Source organism: Marasmius oreades, chromosome 2 (genome assembly GCF_018924745.1).
Source record: "Marasmius oreades isolate 03SP1 chromosome 2, whole genome shotgun sequence".
NCBI classification, from domain to species: Eukaryota; Fungi; Basidiomycota; class Agaricomycetes; order Agaricales; family Marasmiaceae; genus Marasmius; species Marasmius oreades.
The window spans coordinates 423,770-445,885 of NC_057324.1; the positions used below are offsets into that span (position 1 = coordinate 423,770).

Below are 22,116 nucleotides of genomic sequence, written 5' to 3' on the forward strand. Positions count from 1 at the left end.
TTTTAGAATAGGATTTCGACAGCAACGGTCCTCGTAATGACTACTGAAATGCAATCATACTAAGATCAAGATTCATATGACTCAAACTTCCAAGGACCAACACTTCTAGTTGAAGATAGACCATAACTGGTTGATATTACTCGGGTTGAGGGGATTGGGGTCGCAGTCCCAAAGCTGAAGCTAAAGAAGAAGAAGACCGCAAATCGTCGGTTAATAATTAAGGAAAAAAAGCACAAGAAAGGGAACGAAACATACATCAGTACCAGCCGTATAAACACCGTCTTTCACATCCACACACTTATTCTGTCCAACCCAAGAAATCGATACCGTCGTCAAATTCTCTGGCTTAGTAACCTGCCACAACTGATTCGTGTTCCCATCTATGCACGACCAGATCTGGAGTAAATTCCCATTGGACGGATTACCGTCGCGAACGTCGAGGCATTTGGTCCCATCGGCCGTCTTGATCTGGCCCGTGAATGTATTTGGGTTAGCTCCCTGAGGGGGAAGGACCCAGTTGACGGTGCTCAAGTCACCACACGAGGCGAGTGCGACAGTAGTTCCATCGGCATTGGAAGGGGCTGCCATGCAAACGGACGCTGCGTGTTGACCTGCTCCGGTTGCCAAAAGTCGGACCGTTTGTACCGGCGGGGGAGGGGAAACGGAATTGGCAGTCCACATCTGGTTGGAGTTGTTCGAGTCGCAGGTCCAGATCTGTACCTGATTCCCGTTACTGATGTTGCCGTCGGTAAGGTCGATACATTTGTTCGTTCCAGCCCATTGGTAGATGGAGTCAGCAAAGGGGATGAAAAGTTGATTCGTGCTTCCGGGGACACAGGTCCAGATTTGGAGTTTGGTACCATCAGCGTTGTTGCCGTCAATTACGTCCAAACACTTGGGATGGAAGTTGGTTAGTTTTGGAACTCTGTTTGATTGGAAGTCAGCACACCTTGTCACCGAGAACCGTGAGTGGCTGAGGTTCAGAACTTTGCACGAAAGCCCAGTTTTGCCCAGAGACCCCCACACCACAGTCTTGAATGACGACGGGAGCCCCGGTGGTGTTGGAGGACGCAGTGATACATCCTGCCCTGCCGGCAGCTAGGACTATAAACGAGTCAGAGAGAGATCTTGCCGTAAGGAACAATACCCACATGCTGGATTATCACTGGTAATTTGCAAGGCCGTGGCGACTGTGACGAAAGCTGAGAGCCTGAGGGCGAGCGCAGCAGAGTGCATGGTAGGATGAAGAACCAAGATGATAGCCAAGTAAAGTTACTTGAGGCGACCTTTGATGAGGTATAGGTCACTACTCGGCCCAGTTTTATACCTTGAACTCCGCAGACCACCCAATCCTTGTCAGGCCGGCAGGCTACTCGGTTGCAGCACAAGAAGCTTCCAGTGGTGCCGCATATCAATGGTAGGAAGCCTGTAAGAATAGATCGAAGGGAAATTTAACGACTGGTCCGTTCCCTCGGATGCATAGTCGCTTGATATCGAAGCCATATGAAGGGCGTGCCAGGTCCTCCGCATTGAACCGAATAGAGCTAAAGGCAGGCGACTTTGTACTTGAAATAAAGAAACCGTACAAGCGCACATGCAGTATATCACGTCGGACGATGTCGGGAATGTATGAATATTTTTAATTGCGGCAATGAGTATATGGATGCAAACGGAACACCAAAGCATAACAAAACGCCCGATACAATTAACCCGTAAGGCGTTAAGCAGGCTAAATATAGCATCGGAGGGCGTCACTGACGTACTAGTAATGAAAAGAAGATAAGTTTGATGGGGCCTACCACTGCGCGTCCGGCCGCTCGGCTGCTCGGCATGGAAGACTCGTCGTCATATCGGCGCCGAGGCGGCAAGTCCAGCTATTTGTCGAGCGGTAGTCACAGGGTAGCCACCAGCGCACTCGGAAGAGTTGAACATACAAGACGAGGTACATAGGCGTCCTGCCAACGAGTTCGGATAAAGGAGCGAAAATTAGTGGTCTTGTGAGAAAAATGTCAGCGCCAAAAAACCCACTTGATAACGAAACAAGTGATTTCTTGAGAGGTTTCAAATTCCTTAGTGGGGCCCGCCAAGCTGTAAAAGTAATAGAAACGAAAGAATAAGAAGGTGAGCGACTCACTCTCCTGTAACGATCGAACTTCCGAGAGTTACGGCAACAGAGGAAGGCAGTTGTAATAGTAATGTACCTGTTGACCATGTCAATCTATGCTTTATTCCTGAGCGCTCGGAAAAAGGAGGACCCCCACCATTTCTTAAACTTTCCCCACTCTCTAGCACTATCTTTACCCCTTTGTCCCCCTTTATGTCCCTCCTCCACATTCACATCTCTAACCACGACACTTGTCATCGTCTCATCGCTCTTGCCTTTTGGGAGCTTCTCCTTCTCCGACTGGTTGAGGAATTGATCTTCCCGTGCAGAATCGACAATCGTCGATTCAACAGGGGCTGCGAACTCGACTTGCAAGGGTTCTGAAGAAGGCATCCCAGAGACTTGAACACAAAGAGCTGTCGTTTGGCGCGAAAATACTTCATCTGTATACCTACGCCGCCCCGATCTTCCCGTTAGTCCGTGATACGACGCACTCGGACACATGGAGTCCATAAAAGTAAACTCGTTCGGCTATTGCGACACACCTGTAGTCCAAAGTCACTTCGAGGTCTGCTCGTATGTTACGCCTTACTATCATTATTCGATTTGGATTGAATGTCATAGTTGAAGGACAGGCTAAATTGGTCTCGAGTGCATCGAAGTTTGAAGCTTTGAAGAAGGGATAGAGGTGGGGGAGGGAATAGTGATATATGATACTCCGGCACCCCAGTTCGGAAGTCTGATGCCCCCGAATAGTCGTGAGAAAGGCGAGACCGCCGACCACATTCTCCACGCTACAGCTATGAGAGGCTAAGGCGATGACCGACGTCGATATTTGCCATTCAACAAATCCTGATGAGTTAGTAAAGTCCTCGTATTTTCCGATAAGAACGACATACCTCAGATGATGTTATACAAAATATAAGCAAGGCGAAGCGGCGTCAATAGTTCTGTGACCTTGGACTCTGCCGCACACAACGACACAGACAGAATAGAACTTTTGCCGTTCACATTAAACAGTGCAGTCCCTGAGGCAGAACAAAAGAACTAACTCACGATGCCGGAACTGGGTGTCACGCCCACGTACTACAAATCAAGCCTCTTGGTATCCTCTCTTTGGCCCGAAAACGATAATCCGTCACATACTCCAAATTCAGTCGCCCCCGCACCGTCTTTCCTTCTCAACGCTTAAGACCCAAGCAACTACTGGCCACGGTAAACCTCGCCGCGAAGAAACAGCAGATTGAAGCTCATGCTCTTCTCCTAACGCATGGAGAGCTCAGCACATGGCTCATTTTCCTCCCAGATATGAGAGATCGATATGACTCACCACGTTCCATGATGCAAAGACGGGACGGGACTCTGAAGGTTCCAGTCGTTTCCCAACTTCCTATCTGACCATTTCAATCCACATGCTCAACCACGAGAAGAACCCTGTCCGACCGGAGGCAGAGATTAATTCCTGGTGTGAGTCACATTGAAAGCGTGTGGTTGCTAGTGCTCTCAATATCTAACCTGAATCGGCTAACCGGCGGGTCAGCGAACACAGAAATCAAAAGCCTAGAATGAGCGATTAACTCACTCGCATTCTTTTGAAGACCCGACTCCTTTCCGATTTCTAAAGCATAAATTCAAGTCAAAATCATGTTGGACTTGTGTTGGACGTCTCGGGAAAAGTGGGGGGACGTTTGGGTTTATTTGGCTATGGTTCGGTCCGCTTGCCCCCCATGTTGATATACGGCTAAGGAAAACAGTTGTCCTGTGAGTCGTAATTGCATTGAATAAGCTAGCTTGAGGTTGTAGGAGAGTGTGTCATAGAGCGTAGATGGGTGAGAGACAAGAAGTGAGGGTAAGTATGGGAGAGCCCTTACGTCTATTTCCCACGCAAATTACGTCGCTTGGGCAGCGCCCAAAGTGGAGTAGAATTTAGAGTGCCTTCTGACAGATGAGTTATTCTAACATCTATACCCAACTACTTACTCCCAGCTGTGTGTTGTGGATCGAGAATCAACGGCTTGCAAACGCAAAATCCGGTTAGATGCCTAGCCCTGTGCCGCCGCCACTGTACTACCTTCGGCTGTCCAGAAGCATATAGGGACTCGGAGTGGTCAGAATTGAGTCAGAAGATCAACATGCTAGTGAAGATAAAACACTCAGCTCAGTATCCTTCATGATCAGATGCTGAAGCTGAAGAAGGAACAACTTGCAGCTGTTAATTTATCAATTTACGAAACGTTTAATCATGGCTTTGACATGTACACGGACTCCTTATTCACCGAGGTGCCACTGCCAGAAATAAGTAAACCCCGATGAAAACCGACTTTATTTTGGACCTTTGACATAGCCGTGGGCTTATGGCACCTCGAGGCTCGTGCACCACAATCACCATGAGTCAGTGGGATTCAAAGTGCACACCACGAACCACGATTCGCTCGGAGCGCATGAACTCAAGTCTCAGACTTGTGGTTCAGCCGTAACATCCAGACAGGTGGAAGAATGATAAAGTCCCACATAATACATATAATATATAGATAGATACCAAATAGAAGTAGCTTTCACGGCGTCAGTGACCTAGAAGAAGGCCAGCTGACTCCATAGCATAGCGCGTTGGAGAGGCATCTTGCCGTGGTAAGTCATTTTGATCGGCCCTTAGTAGGATCTAATTAAGATTTCAATTTACCGGTACATATAGACTTTCAATAGCCATCAGGCCTCCCGTTCCGTTTATCAATCTGATCGGGATCTACACCTTCAAGTTCGCACTCTCGAATCTGAAACACACGCCCAAATCTTGTACGCATCGCTCTGTTTCTCCCCTCTAGGGCCATACTCCACACATGGTTCACTGAGCTTGAGCGCTCTGATATGCGGAATGGTTTGGAGTCTGGACGCTCTCTATAACCGGTAGCGTCGAAATGCATTGAAAGCCGGTTAAACATAACCTTGCTGATCTACATTTCTGGACAATCCGTCCATATGAATCATATCCAATGAATGATTAATTGAGATGCGAGAGAAGGACATTCCATGTACACGAAGGAACTTCTGCACCAAAGTGAGAACTAGATCACTAAAATAAACGGTTGGTTGGTCAAAGGGTCGGTCTTTGAAAAAGCGGCAGCACAAACAATGATGAAAACAAGATGATGGGTGGGGTGTTCAGCTCAACTACGGTAGGGTGGTACTGCGTCGAAGGACAAAGAAGCGTTCGACTATCGTGTCGTTGAAACCGTAGACGAGCTTTGGTGGTTGGAAGAGAATCTTTGAAATTTGATAGATAGATTCCAGGTATGGAGTCTTGTCGTGCGCCTGCGTGATTGCAAAAATCAGGTAAGGCTCAAGGCGGGCCGGGAGGAACAGGCGGCTCAGCCTCCCTACGCGATAGCCACATCGCCGAAGCATCGCTGAAGCATACCGTCTCGCTATGGATCAACTATGGATATCCGCTTTATCTGACCGCAAAACGGTACCGGCTACCTGAAATTCTGGACAAAACCGAGGATGCATCGAACAATAATTTTCCTTCACCCAACGAGCTGCCATAAAGAATCTTGGGAACCGACTTTGCAGAAGACTTTTGAATTGGCGCTGAAGCACAAGCAGAGGAAGGAGGGTGTGGTGAGGATACGAGAAGCGTGCCATGGTGTCTCAGGACATTGACGGTGCTGTAGCTAGGTATAATTTTTTTACGCCAATGCTTTCCTCCTCATTTACCCACCCCGTGCTCTCTCAGGCTAGTACAAAGGTCCTGACGGTGCAACAAAACCGGTTCAATATCTGTGTACTGAGAAACCTGTCCACCCGATCCTCGGCGGCATATACTACTTGATATCAGTCAAATTGTTTAGTGGATACTCGTGGAGTCGAACTCAAACTTGTCGTCGTATTCTAGGCCAAAATGTACACACGACGCGTTGATTGACCGCGAGTCTGGGAGAATATTTGCTCCAATCACCATTATACCTGACACTGGGCATTTAGTACGTATCAGAAATTACCGCCGACTTCAGGACTAACTCACCTGACGGTGCAACAAAACTTGTTCAAGATCTGTGTACCCAGAGACCTGTTTGTTCACCTGATCCTCGACGGCATACAGGACTTATTCTAGACCAAGACGTACACACGACGCGTCGATTTGATCCCAAGTCCGGGAGAAATTTGCTTCCATTACTGTCGTAGAGTCAACTCCGGCAAAACCTCTCGGTAGATGGAGCAGATGCTTCAACACCGAAAAAGAGAAGGAAAATTGGACCCCAAAATTGTGTGCATGATGAACTGATCTTATCTCATAGTAGTTTCCATTTTGTAAATCAAAGGAAACTAGAGAAGTGTCCCCCATCCGGCTACGCGTATAGAGCCTTCCACTCCCAAGAGAACATCACCTCATGATGTCTAGCCACCAGTCTCCCGCTGGAAGTCCACTGAAGCCAACAACAGGTAGATGCTCCCTGTCTTCACAACTTGAAACCCCAAAATTATCCTCTCAATCTTTTTCAATGTCATAAGTAGCTACTACCTATCTCGACGCGTCGCGCGACAGTTAATTTGATGACCGCCACATGATGATAATCACCGGAGATCTAAAAAAAGAAATGGAATTAATCTGATGGTAATGTATCCGGATGTTATTATTATAATTGGATGCTACTCAAAAGTTCAAATTCAGATAGTCTGATGGTAATGTACCCGGATGTTATTATTGTAATTGGATGCTACTCAAAAGTTCAAATTCAGACAATGACTGCCTTCCATTCACTTGACCGTTACCACTTCAGTGATTCGTTCAGTTCGAAGATCAGAACGCCAACCCAACGCCAACCATTCCTTCTTGGTCCGAGGGACAAACGAACAGCGGCAAAAAAAAAGAAGTCCACACATACAGGTTCGTCGGCAATTCATGACTCCGGTCAATAGAGCACAACCGGGGATAACGCGTAACGCTCCAGAGTCCACAACAACCACTCCTCATCAGGGCCACGCGACACCAGCCCCAGCTTCTCCGAGTCCTCTCATCCATCACCAATGACGTCATCAAATGGAGTCCATCGCACCACTTCCTTTTGAGCGGTGCCATCGGTTTCAATCGGAGCGAGAATCATCCCCTTCATGGGATGAAAGGTCGTCGTGAGCCTGGGTCTTTTTCCGTCACGAGAATCTTCCGGAGTCGATCGTCGTTTTCACAAAGTGACGATACATATATTTTTCCATGTTTCTGCAAGGTTTTTGGGGGTATCTTTTGGATCACTGTGACGGTAATGGAAATAAATTTCTCCCGCTTGGGATCAATCGACGCGTCGTGTGTATGCTTTGGCGACTCCACGGGTTTAATGGAAGCAAAGTCCTCCCGGACTTAGGATCAAATCAACGCCTCCATTTTGACTTCCTTCCCATGTCAAACTGCTAGAAGTCGTCGTGAAAGGCCCCAACTTTGTTGATTGTGGAGTAAAAAATCCCGAGATTCAATTATGTTTGCCTTGCTGACTGAATTGTAGTAGACATAGTTTTCGAGGATTCTATGGTTTCACTTCTACAAAGGAGTTAAGGTCGAGGTGCGCAGTCGCGTCGATAAACGCCCAGGTGCCCTGGATAATAATATAACTTTATCCGGACGGGATCAGGAGGCCGGACCCGGAATTACATCCGGATAGGGGTCAGGTATGTGGAGCCGTAGTGCAACATTCGGTATATTCACTCACTTTTTCATCCTGCCTTCTTCTGTCATACTCCATGGGCGGGCTTCCCAGAGAACTCCGTGTGCTTGAATTGGAGCAGAGCGCACCGACCTTCATGTTAGCTGTCAAACTCCTCCCTGGCGAAAGCCAAAATTGGGGTTCCCAGCCACCCCACCAATCTATCTTCAGGATGTTTTTCTATTCGTATTTTAATGCTGGAGGGGTAAGGACGTGCATTCAAGCTGTCTTTCGTGAAGCTCCACTGATAATTTTAGCTCAGGAATAGTACACATACCAGCCCGGCTTGAATCAATGCCGGTATCGCTCGGCCTGGCAGGGCTCATGAGGTTTTCCCAAGTTAGAATTTCCGAGTAGGCGTGAGCATACACGAACCACTGGTAGGTATATAAGCCCTAAGCTCTGGAGGAACATACTCAGCAGCACTCAGCAGCATTAACTCTTCTCACATCTCTAATCATGTCTGGAAACAAGTACACCCTCACTGTCAACATCGCCACCAGCTCCTTGAATGCACTCAAGGCAGCCAATTACAAACTTTGCATTGCAAAGGACGTAAACGGCAAACCTAATGTTGTTTTCAAAGGTGGAAAGTAAGAACACATTCAGTCACTCTGAAATTTGACGTTATCGTAACTGACTCCCTCTCATTAGCAAAGTTCTGAACCACAACGAGTTTGTATTCGAAGATCTTTTCCGAGTCTCTGGCACGAACAAGTTTGAAGATGGGGCGTTGGTAAAGGCTTCCACGGATCAGGTTCCAATCTTGGGAGGTGAGCACTGCATGATTTTTGTTATCTCCTAGAGATTGTCGCAGTTCTCTGAATCGATAATGCAGGCCAGGAGGTCATATTGTCCCCCGCGGGCACATTCGGCCCTGTATCTGGACCGGTGGATCCTACAAAGCCGTTCACCGTTCACAATCGGTACACCGAATTCATTAACTTCGGTGTTGAGGCTCGTGTCGGTAACGAATATAATTACATCTACGTCTCTCCGTACCCACAGGGGTCTGGAGATGTCATATTGCAACCCAAGAAAAAGTTCTTGATCTGGTTCGACCAGACACTCGATACTGAAACGATGTTCTCGCGCTCCGTCACCAACGCCATTGAGGTAAGTAGCACCTTTCACAGTTGTGGCATTCAACCATTTAACGGAGCAATGCTCCCCCGCGTTACCTTCAGCTCGACTTTACAAGTACTTCTGAGCATGAAATCAGTTTCTCGGCGCCAAAAGATAAACCTGCCAAAGGGGTATGGAGAATGGGACCTCTCCCGGTGCTTGGACAGACGTACAACCCAAAGACCAACACATTGTCTTTGGACCCGGCTTTTCTGCCTGATATGGATGAGATCGTCCGCATTACTGAACAGTGGAAACTTGAAGCCTTACAGAATGATGTTCCACGTGCGATCACGGCTAACTTGAATGGCGACGCTCAGAACATTGAAGGAGATTCCGAGTAAATTGTCAGTTCATGGCTCGCCCTCCGGTTTGACAGGATTTTATGCGGTATCGGACAACTCGTACAGGACACCTCATGGTTTACCTCGACTCGACTCGATTGGATTTCCCCTCGACATGTATGATATGACGTGCAGCAGCAGGAGGATAGTAGGAGGAAGGACAAGGAGTGGGATTTCTTGGACTGATTTGCGATGTTCTCATAGCCTTAGTACGGTTTGTATCTGCGAAATAAGAACAATATAGTTTGGTTGGATCTTGTAACTCCGGGAAAGTGAACCAGCCTGGATATACGCCGCAGCAGGGCGGTCTTGTAGCTTCAGGAACATCTGTTAGTTCCCGATATCGATTCCCCCAGCGATGGGCACATTGGTGGGATCGACAGTTACCTCGTAAGTACTAAGCAGAACGCAGAACTTGGTAACGATTCATCGCAATATTCTTCCTTCGCCCAATGTCGAAAGTTTGAATGATCCGAAAGTTTAAACAGTCGATAAGAGGTACTGAGCAATTCTCGGGAATGAGGACGGTGAAAATTGGCGGCTTCGAGTTGAATGTCGGAATTGACGGCGTCACGGCCACAGTACTCATCAGGCACTAACAACGCAAGACATCCGAATTACCGGTATCTTGAATGTACCGGCATCGTTCCGTTTCTCCCCTCTATTACGCCACACACAGTTCACGAACGTCCTGAGATGCGGAATGGCTTAGACCATCTCTGTAGCCGGTAGCCCCGACATGCCAAAGGCGGTTAAACCCATTAATCGTTGAATGTTGAACTCATCGACAGACCGATGAACCAGGCCCGATCTCGATATAACCGTAAGGTTATAATCCGAGGCATGATACATGATGATCCGTTCATGAATCTGATATGAGACAGGGGCAATAGACGTACCACGAGGACCTTCTGCACCGAAATAAGGACTAGTTTACTGGAAATGAATGGTTGGTTGGTCAGAAGGGCGACTGTTGTCGTTTACCATTGAGATTTGCGAATCCAAGGGTCCTCGCGCTTAAGGAAGGGGGGGGGGGGGGGGGGACATGAAGAGATAGTGGCACCGTGATCGTAGAACAGCATCACGTACGCCATACGAGTCGTCTCCGAACCTCCAGCACCGAGCCTTACTTCCACCATGTGTCACCACGTCCCAGAGTCGAAAACCATCCCGTTTACGGTCATCTTCGGCAAAACAAGAGCAGGACAGACCGATCGGGTATTTTTCATGACCTCGAAGGTGGAATGTGCGGCCCAATCATAGAGTGGTACTATGTCGAAGGAATGACGTGTTCGACTACCGCAGACCGGGGATGTCAACTTGAGCCACGAACTAAGCGTGCTGGCGGATATATGATAAACGGCGTCTATTGTTTTGAGAATTGATGGATTTCAGGACGCTGAGAGACTTATGAATGAATTTTTCGATTGAGCCAACGCAAACGAGCCGAACGTACCTCCATTCCAGTGCAAGTTCGTCGCAACTTCCTTCCCCTGGGCTACAGCTTCTAATAAGCTTCCTGGGTTATCGGTTTCTGTACTTTTATTACGGTTACGGAGAGTAGTTGTTGTTCTAAACATTAAGCCAGTATGATCGGTGAACGGCGAAGCCTGAGCTTGAAGCATTGGTCAACTTCTGGTGATATGGAAGTCGAAGGCAAGCATACCTTCCTCCAATAAACCACTCCTAATTGCCCAAAATCAGGTGCCTCTGAACTGGGAACTTGGACTGTGTGTTTCCATGGGATTCGCACTACACGGTTCCTTCGATATGGTGCGTCGTAAGTAACAGCTTAGTTGGGGTGACGAGCCTAACAGCTACAGATCCGAGTCATTAAGATTTTCACAGGGCTTCTGAATTGAGAAGAAAGAACTCACCTTGAAAAACATCTCAGCCCGTCTCTCGTACAACACCTTCCAAAACGGTCCAGGGAGTAAATTTTGCGTCTTTTTCGAGGACTACAGATATAGTTCAAGGTTCAGAAGAAGGTAATATCGGGATCTGAAGGTAAAAAATGACTCAAGTACTCAACTGCAACCTGAAGGCACGATGGAAGGTGATGGAAGATGACCTGACAGTGCTTGTGTCACGATTCGTTATGGTAACGTTCAATATACCGGACCGGGCTGGGAGGACTGGGCGAGGCGCCCGGGAGGCCGGGCGGCGTTTCGATATCAACCGACTTAAACCTGAACGACCGCCTCGCCATCGAGAGCCACGACACCGCCGACAATGTCGCCAAGTTTACTGCCAGGGGAAGAGGCGAAATACCCGACTCGCGATGGATATCCACTCTATCTGACAGCCAAACGGTGCTGGCTGCCTGGAATTCTGGACGAACCCAAGGTTGCATGGATGTTTATTTTGAAGAAGGGTGCGGTGAAGATACGAGAAGGGTGTCGTCTGGATTGTCTCAATCACGGTGCAAGCAGGATAATTGAATGAGAGGGTGCTTCAGCAGGAAGAGTGGTATCTCAATTGTTCGTTTTGAGTTCTTTTTACCGAAGCTTAACGTCCCAGCTGACAGGAATGATACAGTTACATGTGGAGAGTATGGTCGCAGTGTACGCCACTTCCTTTCTGCCGGTCCAAATTATGGTGCAAAGATCGACTGTTACAAGTGCAAATTACGCCGATTTGGGCTTCCTTTGGGAGGGAACGCCATGTCAGTACAAAATCTGCATTCTTATACTCGAAGTGACGTTATACTTCTGCAGGTGCATGCTTCAATCTTTTCCCCCTTCGACTTTCCCAGATTTACGACTGTTCAAATCACTTACCGTCGTTAATCCAATGCTCAGCGATGCGGTCCTCACCATCCGAAAAAGCTACGTGCGCTGCGCATCAAATATCCATACGAACGATGCGATGTACGGCCAGATCGAGGGACTGCTATGACTGTTATAAAGAGAGATAGGACTAAAAATGGGACTCTTGGATCCTCGATGTATTTATCGTGAGTTTTATCACCTTTTTATCAATTGCTCTTTCCCAAGCTTATCAAGAAGTACGGGGTGATACCTCACCAGGACTCTTAATTCAAGGAAAGCCCCTACCCCGGAGTCGCGCTTGCATGTAGAAGAGACCAAAAAGCGGTAGATACCATTTCTCAAGCCAATCTTCTCTTTCCCTTTAACCCACCCCATGCTCTTTCGGGCGATGTATAGAGACCTTGGCGTGTACCGGAAAACCCGTCGGCATACACGAACCTATGTGAGTCAATTGTCAAACTTGTTGCCATAGGCTAAACGTATGCACAGCGCATTGATTGACCCAAGTCCGGGAGAAACTTTGCTTCCTTACCACCATACCCAAAGCGGGGCATTTAGTACGTGTCAACGAGAAATCACAGTCAGAGTCTAAGCCGCGATCTTAGGTCTCATCAGAGGTTCAAGATCGACCAAGGATCGACTAGGAGAGATTTGAATTTCTTATCACGATTGCGACTATTTTTGTCCTCCAGAGGCACACACATAAAAATACCGCAGTTTGCATATCGGATCTACCGACAAACAGTCAAAGCCTCATCTCCAGCAGCAATCGCGCCCTTGAGCTTGTTCAACGCGTTCATCACTCCCGTGTCGGTGCTCTCGACAAACAGATTGGCCTTCAAGCCCTCAAGAGAAAACACTTGAACGTCTGCATTGCCCTTCGTACTTTCAACGTAAAGTCCGTGAAAGGTCGGTTAGACACCGAAGCCGTATGAAGGGGTTCCAGGTCCTCCGCATCCAATCGAATGGAGCCAAACGCACGCGAAATAAAGAAACCATACGAACGCACACGCTCGGACGATGTCGGGGATGTATGAATATAATGAATTGAATACAGACCGGGGGCTGGCCATTGAGTGGATGCACAAATGAGGAACACACCAAAGCAGAAATGCCTGATACAATTAACCCGTGGTGGCCTTCAGCCGGCTAAATATCGTTCGGACGCACTGACGTACTAGTAATGAAAAGAAGAGAAGTTTGATGGGACGGCCACTGTACATGCAGCCGCTCGGCTGCTCGGCATGGAAGACTCGTCTCTTTGCGCAAGTCGTTGTCGAAAAGTATCTCACATAATAGTAAATAGGTGGCGTACACGGCATCAGTACAATTTACCGGTACATGGATAGGCCTTCAATGGAGTAGGCGTCAGTCTCCCGTTCCGCCATTCCGGTTATCAATCTCATTGCGATCTACACCTTCGTACTGGAATCGGAAACATAATCCCGAACCCAAACCTACATTTCCCATCTACTTATACGCCACACATGGTTCGCTGAGCTTGAGTGCCTTGATATGCGGAATAGCTTGGACCAACTTAATAACCGGTAGGACCGAAAAGCCGAGCCGGTTAAGCCTAATTGTTAGAGTTTCGACGGGTACTTGTGGCAACCGTAGACTAGGGGTATCGACAGCGCGCTGGCGGATATATGATGAGCGTGGATTAACGCTGGGTAAGCCCCTCAGTTCCTCACTCATTCACATCTTGTATCTTTTGGTTTTCTTGTCCATAGACATCCTAGTCCGACTGGTTGTGGATGTGGAATGGGGAAACAAAAACTTCCCGCGTGTCTGGGTGGAAGTGAGATTTGAGTGAGAGTGTACCCCCTGTCAATATCATATTTGTGTAGATTGAACTTGAACTCGAAATACTCCTTCAAACTGTCGATGCCTAGGCCGATATGATCATTTCTCCATACAGTCCATGCTCACTTGCAATTCCGTACCGTCGTACAATGCAGGTAAAAGTGACTGTATTGCGTGAAAATAGCTACTACTTCGGGTCCAAACATTTAATGTACTTAATACTGAATGGACCACCGATAGTGATATCAACGGTTCGATCGGAACCGGTTGATCCACCAAATTTGCCGAACGGCTTGGCCAAAATGATGGGAATTAATTTGATTGAAAATGCACGGCCACAGGGGCTTTGCCGAGAGCCGGTTATCTACGTCCGGGAGCGAACATTCGTGCATTCGCTGTTGCAAGGAAGACAGAAAACTCGAGATCTGGAAGCGCTGGTCCGTAGGTTGCCTCATCTTACGAGTAAATAGTTCACTAGAAGACGCAGACTGATAAAATTGTGAAACATATTTATACATGGAAACAATCATCCCTGATCGAGAGTACTTATAAAGGGTAGCATGTAGTGACTTGCCCATTGCTTCCGCCGTTAACATTGATATAGGTATGGACTCCATCAAAATCATCGTTAGTGATACCCCACGACACAGGTGCCGTAGCACCGTCCACTGTGGATATACTGATGCCAAAAAAGGGGGTACAACCGGTAGGATAATCCGAGGCCGTGGTAACACTGTATGCTTCCAAAGTCTCATAGGCCCAAGTGAGCTCGGGAGAGTTGCTGAGGGCAACGCCACTACTGCCTGCAAACTCGCTGACATAGTTGAACGTGCCGTCAGCGTTCTTCCTCGTAAACTGGATAATGCCTTGCAAGCTTTGTCCAACGGACACATCCAGCAGCGGGGTGAAGAAGGACGTGGCCCCGGCAACGTACCAAGTCGCGAACTGCCAGAACGGGCCACCGCCTCCTACTGAAGGGCCCCATTGCAGAACAGGTTGTAAGATGGAATCACCAGTATCGGGTTCAAGACCGTTGAAGAGGAATATGGTCTGCCCGTGATTGGTTGCAGGGGTAGGTGGGACGACCCATGTGGTGAAGAAGTTTTGGATAGGGAAATTAATGCGACGCCAATATGCAAACGAAATCCATCCTGATTGCTCGGGAACTGTCGCATTCGTGACAGGAGATGCTCGGACCTTTGCATCGCTTCTCGGGGAAACGTGAATAACCCTCTTTGAAGCGTCGAGTAGGTGGACTTCGGTGTCAGTGAGGTTGATTGAACCGCCTTCCGGGATCTGGATGACGCTAGACTTGGGGCGTAATCCGCCTGGAGTCAAGACCATTTCCTCAGACTGAGCTGGAGCTGCCAAAGCCAACGGCAACAGAGCAGCTAGAATGACGAAGAGAGATACTTTCAACATGCTAATCAAAGAAATATGTTAGAGATCATTGTGGATGAAGAAAACGTCCACTCACTTGCTATGGTAGTGCAGATGTGTGTTGGACTGTCTCTGTAGGATGTCGAGCCTTTATACGTCTCAAGTCTTCAACCAATGAACCACACCAACAGTAATGATTGATAATACTTAGACTTCAATGAGGTGTCCTTGTCTTTCTTTCTCCGTTGTGGAACGGAGCCGAACAAAGTTAACCCCGAGCCTCGTTACCTCCACCTTGGCCACCGGGAAGAACGGTACTATTCTGTTTAGGGATATGCAACATTTTCGAGTACCACTTCCACACACCACTTACCGTATCAAAAATTTGACTTGAGTATTTTAATAGTGCTCAAAACGTTAACCTGAATTTATGAGGATTTTAGGATAGCTGTAAGAAGCCTCGGAGAGTGTCCGAGGGTGATTCGAGAAGTGCAAAGCGTTTTGTCACGTATCGTCACGTCCGGCAAGACTTCGGCAAGTAGCAAAGCTCGCGCCAGGCCAGCTCACTGCCGTCTCGCTTACAGGTCGATTTGGGACCTCTGATGTATCGTTTGGCTTATTCCACACTACCGTTCACTCCCCTGCCTCTGAAACCTTGTATTTAATGCGAGTGTTTTCGTTTACACTTAACTACGTATCTAAAATTTTGAGATATATTCCGGAATGTACCGTTCCTGGGCTGTCACGCTGTAATCACGACCAGATCTGAGCTATATTTTAAATTTCATTTCATATCCTTTGTCTTTCAGTGGCTACAACTGTACATACAAGCTCATGTGTAGTCTACGGATCCTACAAAAAATTGCCGAGCCCACAAATAAACGGGAAGACCAAGTTTTATCCAATTTTGCATATCCTTGTCATTTGCACATCGGAAACCAGAATAGTACTTGGTATTCGATCCCATCAAAACGGAACTGTCCGACGGATACACTCAAGTAAATATGTCGTGGTGCATTGAGCCTCTGGCAGGCGTCTCGGAAAGTGCGACTGAATGCGGCGCGTTAGATCAGTGAAGAATCTTAATCAGGACTTGAGGTAATTTGTTTCCTCGAGCATATTATAGATAGATACAAACATGATAACTTTATTGAATGATTCTGACATACTCCATGAATGAGTTCAACTTGATAAAACGCTCTGTACATACAAATTCCTGCACGACGGTAACTTCCTGCGCGTACATATTTCCTGCCAGATTCTGGGGTCGAGATGAACTAGAGATGAAATATTGCTATACAGTCAGGGACTGTTCCTCTTCACGCGTCCAGGCTCTTTACAGGCTGTTCCTAATACATTCGACACATACAACCTGCCACGGACCACGGACTCGGATATTTCCTTAATTTCACTTATGCAAGTGAATATTTCCTGCCAGAACACGGGGACTATTTCAAGCCTCCAGGTTCTTTACCTTGTCCTAGAATGCTCATCAGGAACTTGCCACGGTTATGTCCTTGATTTCACCGTTAGTTCAGTCATACGATCACCATTAGTCGCCGACAATCGCGTGTTAGCGTTGCGGCTTCGTGTGCAATTCACATGCCGTCTTCGGAACAGGTGGTTGTCTAAAAATACGTAGTTGGACGTATGGGTGCTTAATGACGGCCCTGGGCCTGATTCCTCTCTTGTGACCGTGATGTGGCGACTCTAGACTTCAGATTGTATTGGATAGCTTCAATTGATTCACTCCTTCGCCTTGCAAGATGGAGCTCAAGGCGTCAAGAATGCCGCCTCTCGGCAAAATGTCATCCGTCCCCGGCGGTGTTGTGGGCAATAGTAAGGCACGAATAAGGCACGATAAGAAAGCCGGAAAGCTGATAAGACCGGGCACTGAATGCGGGTAACAGGCATTTTATCGGTCTATAACCAGGCGGCCGGTAAGGCCTTATCAGCGGAGCTATCCGAGTCTGGCGTGACGAGGGAGGGCAGTACCGCCCTCCCTATGTATCAGCCTTGACGATAACTCTGAATTTCTCGTTCCCCCCACTTCGGATTCCAATCTTTTTCATGTGTAGCGATCGTTACGACGACAGCCCTTATATATATAAGTATCCGCTTCACAGTGTTCCCATTCTCGGAGGACTACGAAATCTGTCCCACGATGATCATCCTGGCCAAGATGGACTCTAACTCGCTCATGGTCATGCATGGTTTATCGGATTATGGATGCAAGAATGGGAAGTTGGCCCATCGAAGTGAGGGTGGATGAGACTGCTTCTGGACAAGTTTTAGGTGCCTAATGGACAAATTGTACCAATTTCGACATGTAGATTATTATTTATACATAGTCATTTCACGGACACTGAGGGAGTGTCGTCGATGATTCAAGGTGATTTCTATCGGTCCCAGTGACAGTTGAACTTCAATATCCATGTCAGAGAGTCACAAGTTGAACTTGGAGCAATGGTGATGGTTGTAGCGGGCTTATAGGTTTTGGGAGCCTGAAATTATTTGAATCGGTGCTCCCCTACATTATCCGGCTTGGTTATAATTATGTTACATGGTCTCCTCAACAAACTGTCCTCAACCTTGCAAAGTACAAGTATGAGTTGACGGTCAGCTGAGACCATGTCCCACTACATAGTACTAGTACACATGTCCTTTCAGAAATTGACTAGGAGAATTTTAGCTGGGCAGATCATCCTGTCTTCCCGTTCGAAAACCACCGTTCAACATAAACTCGAATCCAATCGAAACATTTCAGAAAGTGAGGGCGTAGATACGTATCGCAACATAAGAGTACTTATGCCCAGATATTTAAGGGCTTTTTCCCACGCCTACGAAATTTGTATTACGGTGATCCCATCATTACGCAAAATGAATTCATGTAAGCGATTATTAATTAAGCCCCGTTCCCGCGAGCCGGTTCAGCTCGGGAGAACCGGATTCGGAAATCTGCCACGCGACGCTTCAACCGTTTCCGCTCGTCTTCTCATCTCGCTCATCTGGGTTGGCAAGGAATTACTGATGAACCACGAGCATTCAATCACGGGGAAAATTAAGGGTGAATCTATGGATATACTTCAAGAAAACTACAGAGCAGCTCCTCTTAGGAGTGATAGCTGCTCTGGCAAAAAAAAGATCAAATAAAATCCCAACTGCTGCTGTATGTCCATTACTTACGTCGTCGTAGGTGTATATATATGTCTAATAATAAAATACGATGGATACGAGAATTTAACTACCAATATATAGACAATAAAAATAGTGTAGAATGCAAGGGGGTCAAACCTCCCTTTGGTATTTGCTGTATCGAGATTTGACGAAGCTGGCTGCTTTCTGTTTTGCATGAATAGCATCATGCAGAGCTGAAATTCCACGTTCGTATCCAGGATAAGCTTTGCAGAATTCTTCAATGTTTCGGTCAAACCTAGATAGTAGTCTAAGTCCCTTGAATAGTGTAAGACAAGAATATCAGAGACGTACGGGCCAATAAATTCCAGTGCGATCTTCTGTCTAGCATGGTACAGAGCTGCGACACTCGGATTCTTGTACCACTCCTCCTCCCAATCTTTTAATGCAACCGTTAAACCACGGCTTTCATCGGGCTCGTCCCAATCTTTAATTACCTGCTTCCATGCTTCATGAGTGGGAATTTGCCTCGAAATTTTTGGTATAGTGAGGTTGAACGGAGCTTTAGGGAGTGGTGTGGACTTCGAGGCCACCCGCGCATAATAATCGATGCTTCCAGTTGTGCCTCGACTAGGACAGATTTGATGAGACATGACTGGGGCAGGATGTGAGCTGTTTGCATGGATGGCTGTTGGAAAGTTTGGTATGGATGTGAATGGCGATGGTGAGAATAACGAAGCTGGATATCCATAAGCTCCTGGGAAAAACATAACGGGGGTAGGTGGTGGGATCCAGGCGGCGATTCGCTTCTCAAGTTCGGTAAACATCAGTTGTGCATTTGCCATGCTCAAGGGAGCGACGGAAGCTCCTTCACTGGCATGTGATTGACTTTTCTCCAAGTCAATAGGACATAATGCATCGCCATGATCCTCTTCATAGGTATGCAATTCATCTAACAGATAGCGTATGAGCGTATCTCGCTAACAGATCATATAGGTTAGTACAATGTAAATGTCCTGAGTATAGTGGCACCTTTTCATTCGGTGGTGCCCATCCTCCCCACCATCGAATTCGTGCAAGAGTCCATCATTGACCGACAGGTGCGTACATAAATCTATATTGTGCACCTCCACGGCGGAAACAGTGGGTATTTGTCTGCATCGGGCAAACCGGCTGCCTTTGCAAACTCTTGGAGCTGGCTTTGAACGTGATTTGCTGATACAGGTATGTTAAAATGAACTGATGTTCCGTTTGATCCAATGGTAGGGAAAATACAGTCCTCTGGTTCGAACTTCCGTTTGAGTAAATGAGTCTCGGCATGGGATATCCAAACAAGGAGACGAGCATGCGCATCAATGGCAGGTGTTTTTGGTTGGGGATAGACATAGTAGAGATTACCTTTCGCCACAAAAAAGGTTAGCATTCCAAAGTGTTTTCCAGACTCCAGAGGAACTGAAACGTAGTTTCCCCTTTCTCCATCTTCTTCTGCCACCCCTTCCTCTCCTTCAAGTTGATGGTGATGGGCTTGGTGTCTCTGTACGTAGCCCCTGCTCGGCTGGGAGGGTCAAAATTGAGATGCTTGGCTCGGAGATGTGTAAGTTCACTATTCCTACTGAGAAGTTGACTCAAGTTTCAAAAAAACATATGACAATGACTCTACCTTGTCCAAAGTGTAAACGCCATGCTGATAAAAGCACGGAACTGTAGATGTTTGGTTTTTAGCTTCAACACCTCCACATCAGTGACAGGAAGACTGTCAGGACAAACTCCACATGACCAGGAAAAAAGAGTTATCATTGCATTGATGCTCATAGCTCGTGCATGTCTCCTCTCTGCCTCTCTGTCCTTATTTTTACATGCTTTCATCATGTCCTGGACGATGGGGACTCTACGGGTTACCAACCCATTCATTTTGCTCGCGATCTTCATGCCATCGACCGCGATATTTATCACCAGCCCTGCAAGATGGGATTTTCTAATGTTAGTATACTAAATTCCTTATTCATTACTGAATTCTTGTCTCACATATTGTTAAATACCATTTTCCATCCAGAAACAATGTGCCAGGCCGTTGCTGGGCTTAGGTTCTCCACGAAGCACTTCTGGTACATGTACAAGGTGATTGCCTGTGGAGTAGCTTCTGTAGGAGCTCCATCGAGGGCGGTATCGAAGTCTAGAGGCATTTCTGAGCCTAAGGTGTGTTCCTTATCCTTGCAATCCTCTGTTGACTCTTCTAATAGCTGTTGAGTCTCTTCCCAGAGCTTCTCAGCTTCACCAGCTTCTTGTACAAACTCCTTCAACCATTCAACATTTCTCCTCATTGCGGCCTTATATTGCTCGGTGGTCTTTTCTGCTTTACCATATCGTTCTTGTTGCTCCTTTGCATCGGCCACTATTTCCCAGTAACACTTCTTTGTATTGGTAGCTTTCTTCTTTAATTTCGTATCTTGTTTGCTTGCTGACGTCGTGGTTGTCTTCGTTTTCCTTGCCTTTGTCGACAGGGCTTTGGGCATGGCAGAAGATCCAACAGTTTAGGGGTTTCATTTCTGTTCTCATTTCATATTTCTCATTAGCCGATCACATCCGTAAATATTTAAAATATTTATAGTAGGGAATAAACAGTACATGAGCTTTGAACCATACAGTCTATGAGGCTAGGTCACCGAGTTCTACATGAACAGCCCATTCAACGACATCCTATCTAGGTCGGCAGTTCTAGATTGCCACACCAGTCAAGCCTCCACCGCAGAGTTGGAGCCTGACTCGATATTTGTAACATTGTCACCAGCCATTGTACAGTGCAGAAGCGGGTGGCTGACAGGACCGGCGGGTACCTCGAATAGGTCCTGTCATCCTCATCCTCCTACACCAGGAACACCTCATCGTGCATCCTGTTCTGGGCGGGCCATCCCATTCTTCACTGAGGTAACCTAGTCCACCACAAGGAATGGTGTGAGCCGGAGAGCTACCAAGCAGCAGACTAAGATGTACCAGAAATCGAGTCCACGGGTGCGAAGCAACTCTGAAGAAAATGACCTGTTGATGATGAATATGAACGAAACAGGACGTACCATTGAATCCTGATACATTGTAGAGCTGAAACCGCGTTCCGACTGATTCGTTCTTTTTTAAAGATTTTTGGACTTGGTTCCTCGCGAATAGTGACAGGTTCTGGAGTACTGTTGTAAACGTAGGCTTTCCCAGAGAATTAAGAAGTACCCACCGCTACCGTGGACAGTGTATTGAGGGTTTCTTGAAGTGATAGTCACTGTGTAAGTTCATTCGGAGTTTGTCAGCGGGATATGCCAGCCTTTTCCCACTGTAGCCGCTTGTCATCGTGCGTTGTCGAAGTTGCTCCTCAGTGACCAGCTGCTCGGTGCAGCTGTCACTTGCAAGGCCCCAAACTTTCTGAAGCTCCTCTTCAATACCCTCTCTAGGTGCATACCAAATTTTACCGATTCAATTTCTGTTTAAGCTTTTCAATAGGTGGCCCAATATAAACTACACGAAAAACCCGACGCTTGCTTACCTTCATCTCAACTCTACATTCGACAGTGACGACCACGCATGCCATACCCTACACACACATGTGCCGTATGTATGGACTCGACATTTGGCAGTGACGACCATGCACGCATGCGCCGTATGTACGGACTTGACATTCAACAGTGATGACCACACACGCCGTAGTATGTACGGACTCGACATCATTTGACAGTGACAACCACACACGCATGCGCCGTATGGTATGTATGAAC

At 47.2% G+C, this 22,116-nt stretch overlaps 6 protein-coding genes across 6 annotated transcripts; 1 reads left to right on the top strand and 5 right to left on the bottom strand.

Annotated features, from left to right (window-relative positions):
- Positions 1 to 105: 105 nt before the first annotated feature.
- E1B28_003728 (uncharacterized protein) lies at positions 106 to 1,640 on the bottom strand (the record flags this gene model as incomplete). The annotated part of the gene is made up of 4 exons (XM_043148159.1): positions 1,152 to 1,640; positions 950 to 1,104; positions 256 to 894; positions 106 to 180 (listed from the first exon to the last, which is right to left on the bottom strand). Exons 1-4 carry the CDS (start codon positions 1,234 to 1,236, stop codon positions 106 to 108), a joined length of 954 nt encoding a protein of 317 aa, XP_043012751.1. The 5' UTR covers positions 1,237 to 1,640.
- Positions 1,641 to 2,218: 578 nt separating this feature from the next.
- E1B28_003729 (uncharacterized protein) lies at positions 2,219 to 2,497 on the bottom strand (the record flags this gene model as incomplete). Its single annotated transcript, XM_043148160.1, has 1 exon — positions 2,219 to 2,497. The coding sequence occupies one exon, from the start codon at positions 2,495 to 2,497 to the stop codon at positions 2,219 to 2,221; it is 279 nt and encodes a 92-aa protein (XP_043012752.1).
- A 5,759-nt stretch (positions 2,498 to 8,256) lies between these two features.
- Positions 8,257 to 9,266, top strand: E1B28_003730 (uncharacterized protein; the record flags this gene model as incomplete). The annotated part of the gene is made up of 4 exons (XM_043148161.1): positions 8,257 to 8,390; positions 8,452 to 8,570; positions 8,636 to 8,913; positions 8,985 to 9,266. 4 exons carry the CDS (start codon positions 8,257 to 8,259, stop codon positions 9,264 to 9,266), a joined length of 813 nt encoding a protein of 270 aa, XP_043012753.1.
- Positions 9,267 to 14,389: 5,123 nt separating this feature from the next.
- Positions 14,390 to 15,265, bottom strand: E1B28_003731 (uncharacterized protein; the record flags this gene model as incomplete). The annotated part of the gene is made up of 1 exon (XM_043148162.1): positions 14,390 to 15,265. One exon carries the CDS (start codon positions 15,263 to 15,265, stop codon positions 14,390 to 14,392), a length of 876 nt encoding a protein of 291 aa, XP_043012754.1.
- A 3,246-nt stretch (positions 15,266 to 18,511) lies between these two features.
- E1B28_003732 (uncharacterized protein) lies at positions 18,512 to 19,203 on the bottom strand (the record flags this gene model as incomplete). The annotated part of the gene is made up of 2 exons (XM_043148163.1): positions 18,512 to 18,656; positions 18,713 to 19,203. 2 exons carry the CDS (start codon positions 19,201 to 19,203, stop codon positions 18,512 to 18,514), a joined length of 636 nt encoding a protein of 211 aa, XP_043012755.1.
- Positions 19,204 to 20,246: 1,043 nt separating this feature from the next.
- E1B28_003733 (uncharacterized protein) lies at positions 20,247 to 20,871 on the bottom strand (the record flags this gene model as incomplete). The annotated part of the gene is made up of 2 exons (XM_043148164.1): positions 20,247 to 20,316; positions 20,384 to 20,871. The coding sequence occupies 2 exons, from the start codon at positions 20,869 to 20,871 to the stop codon at positions 20,247 to 20,249; spliced, it is 558 nt and encodes a 185-aa protein (XP_043012756.1).
- Between the last annotated feature and the right edge of the window lie 1,245 nt (positions 20,872 to 22,116).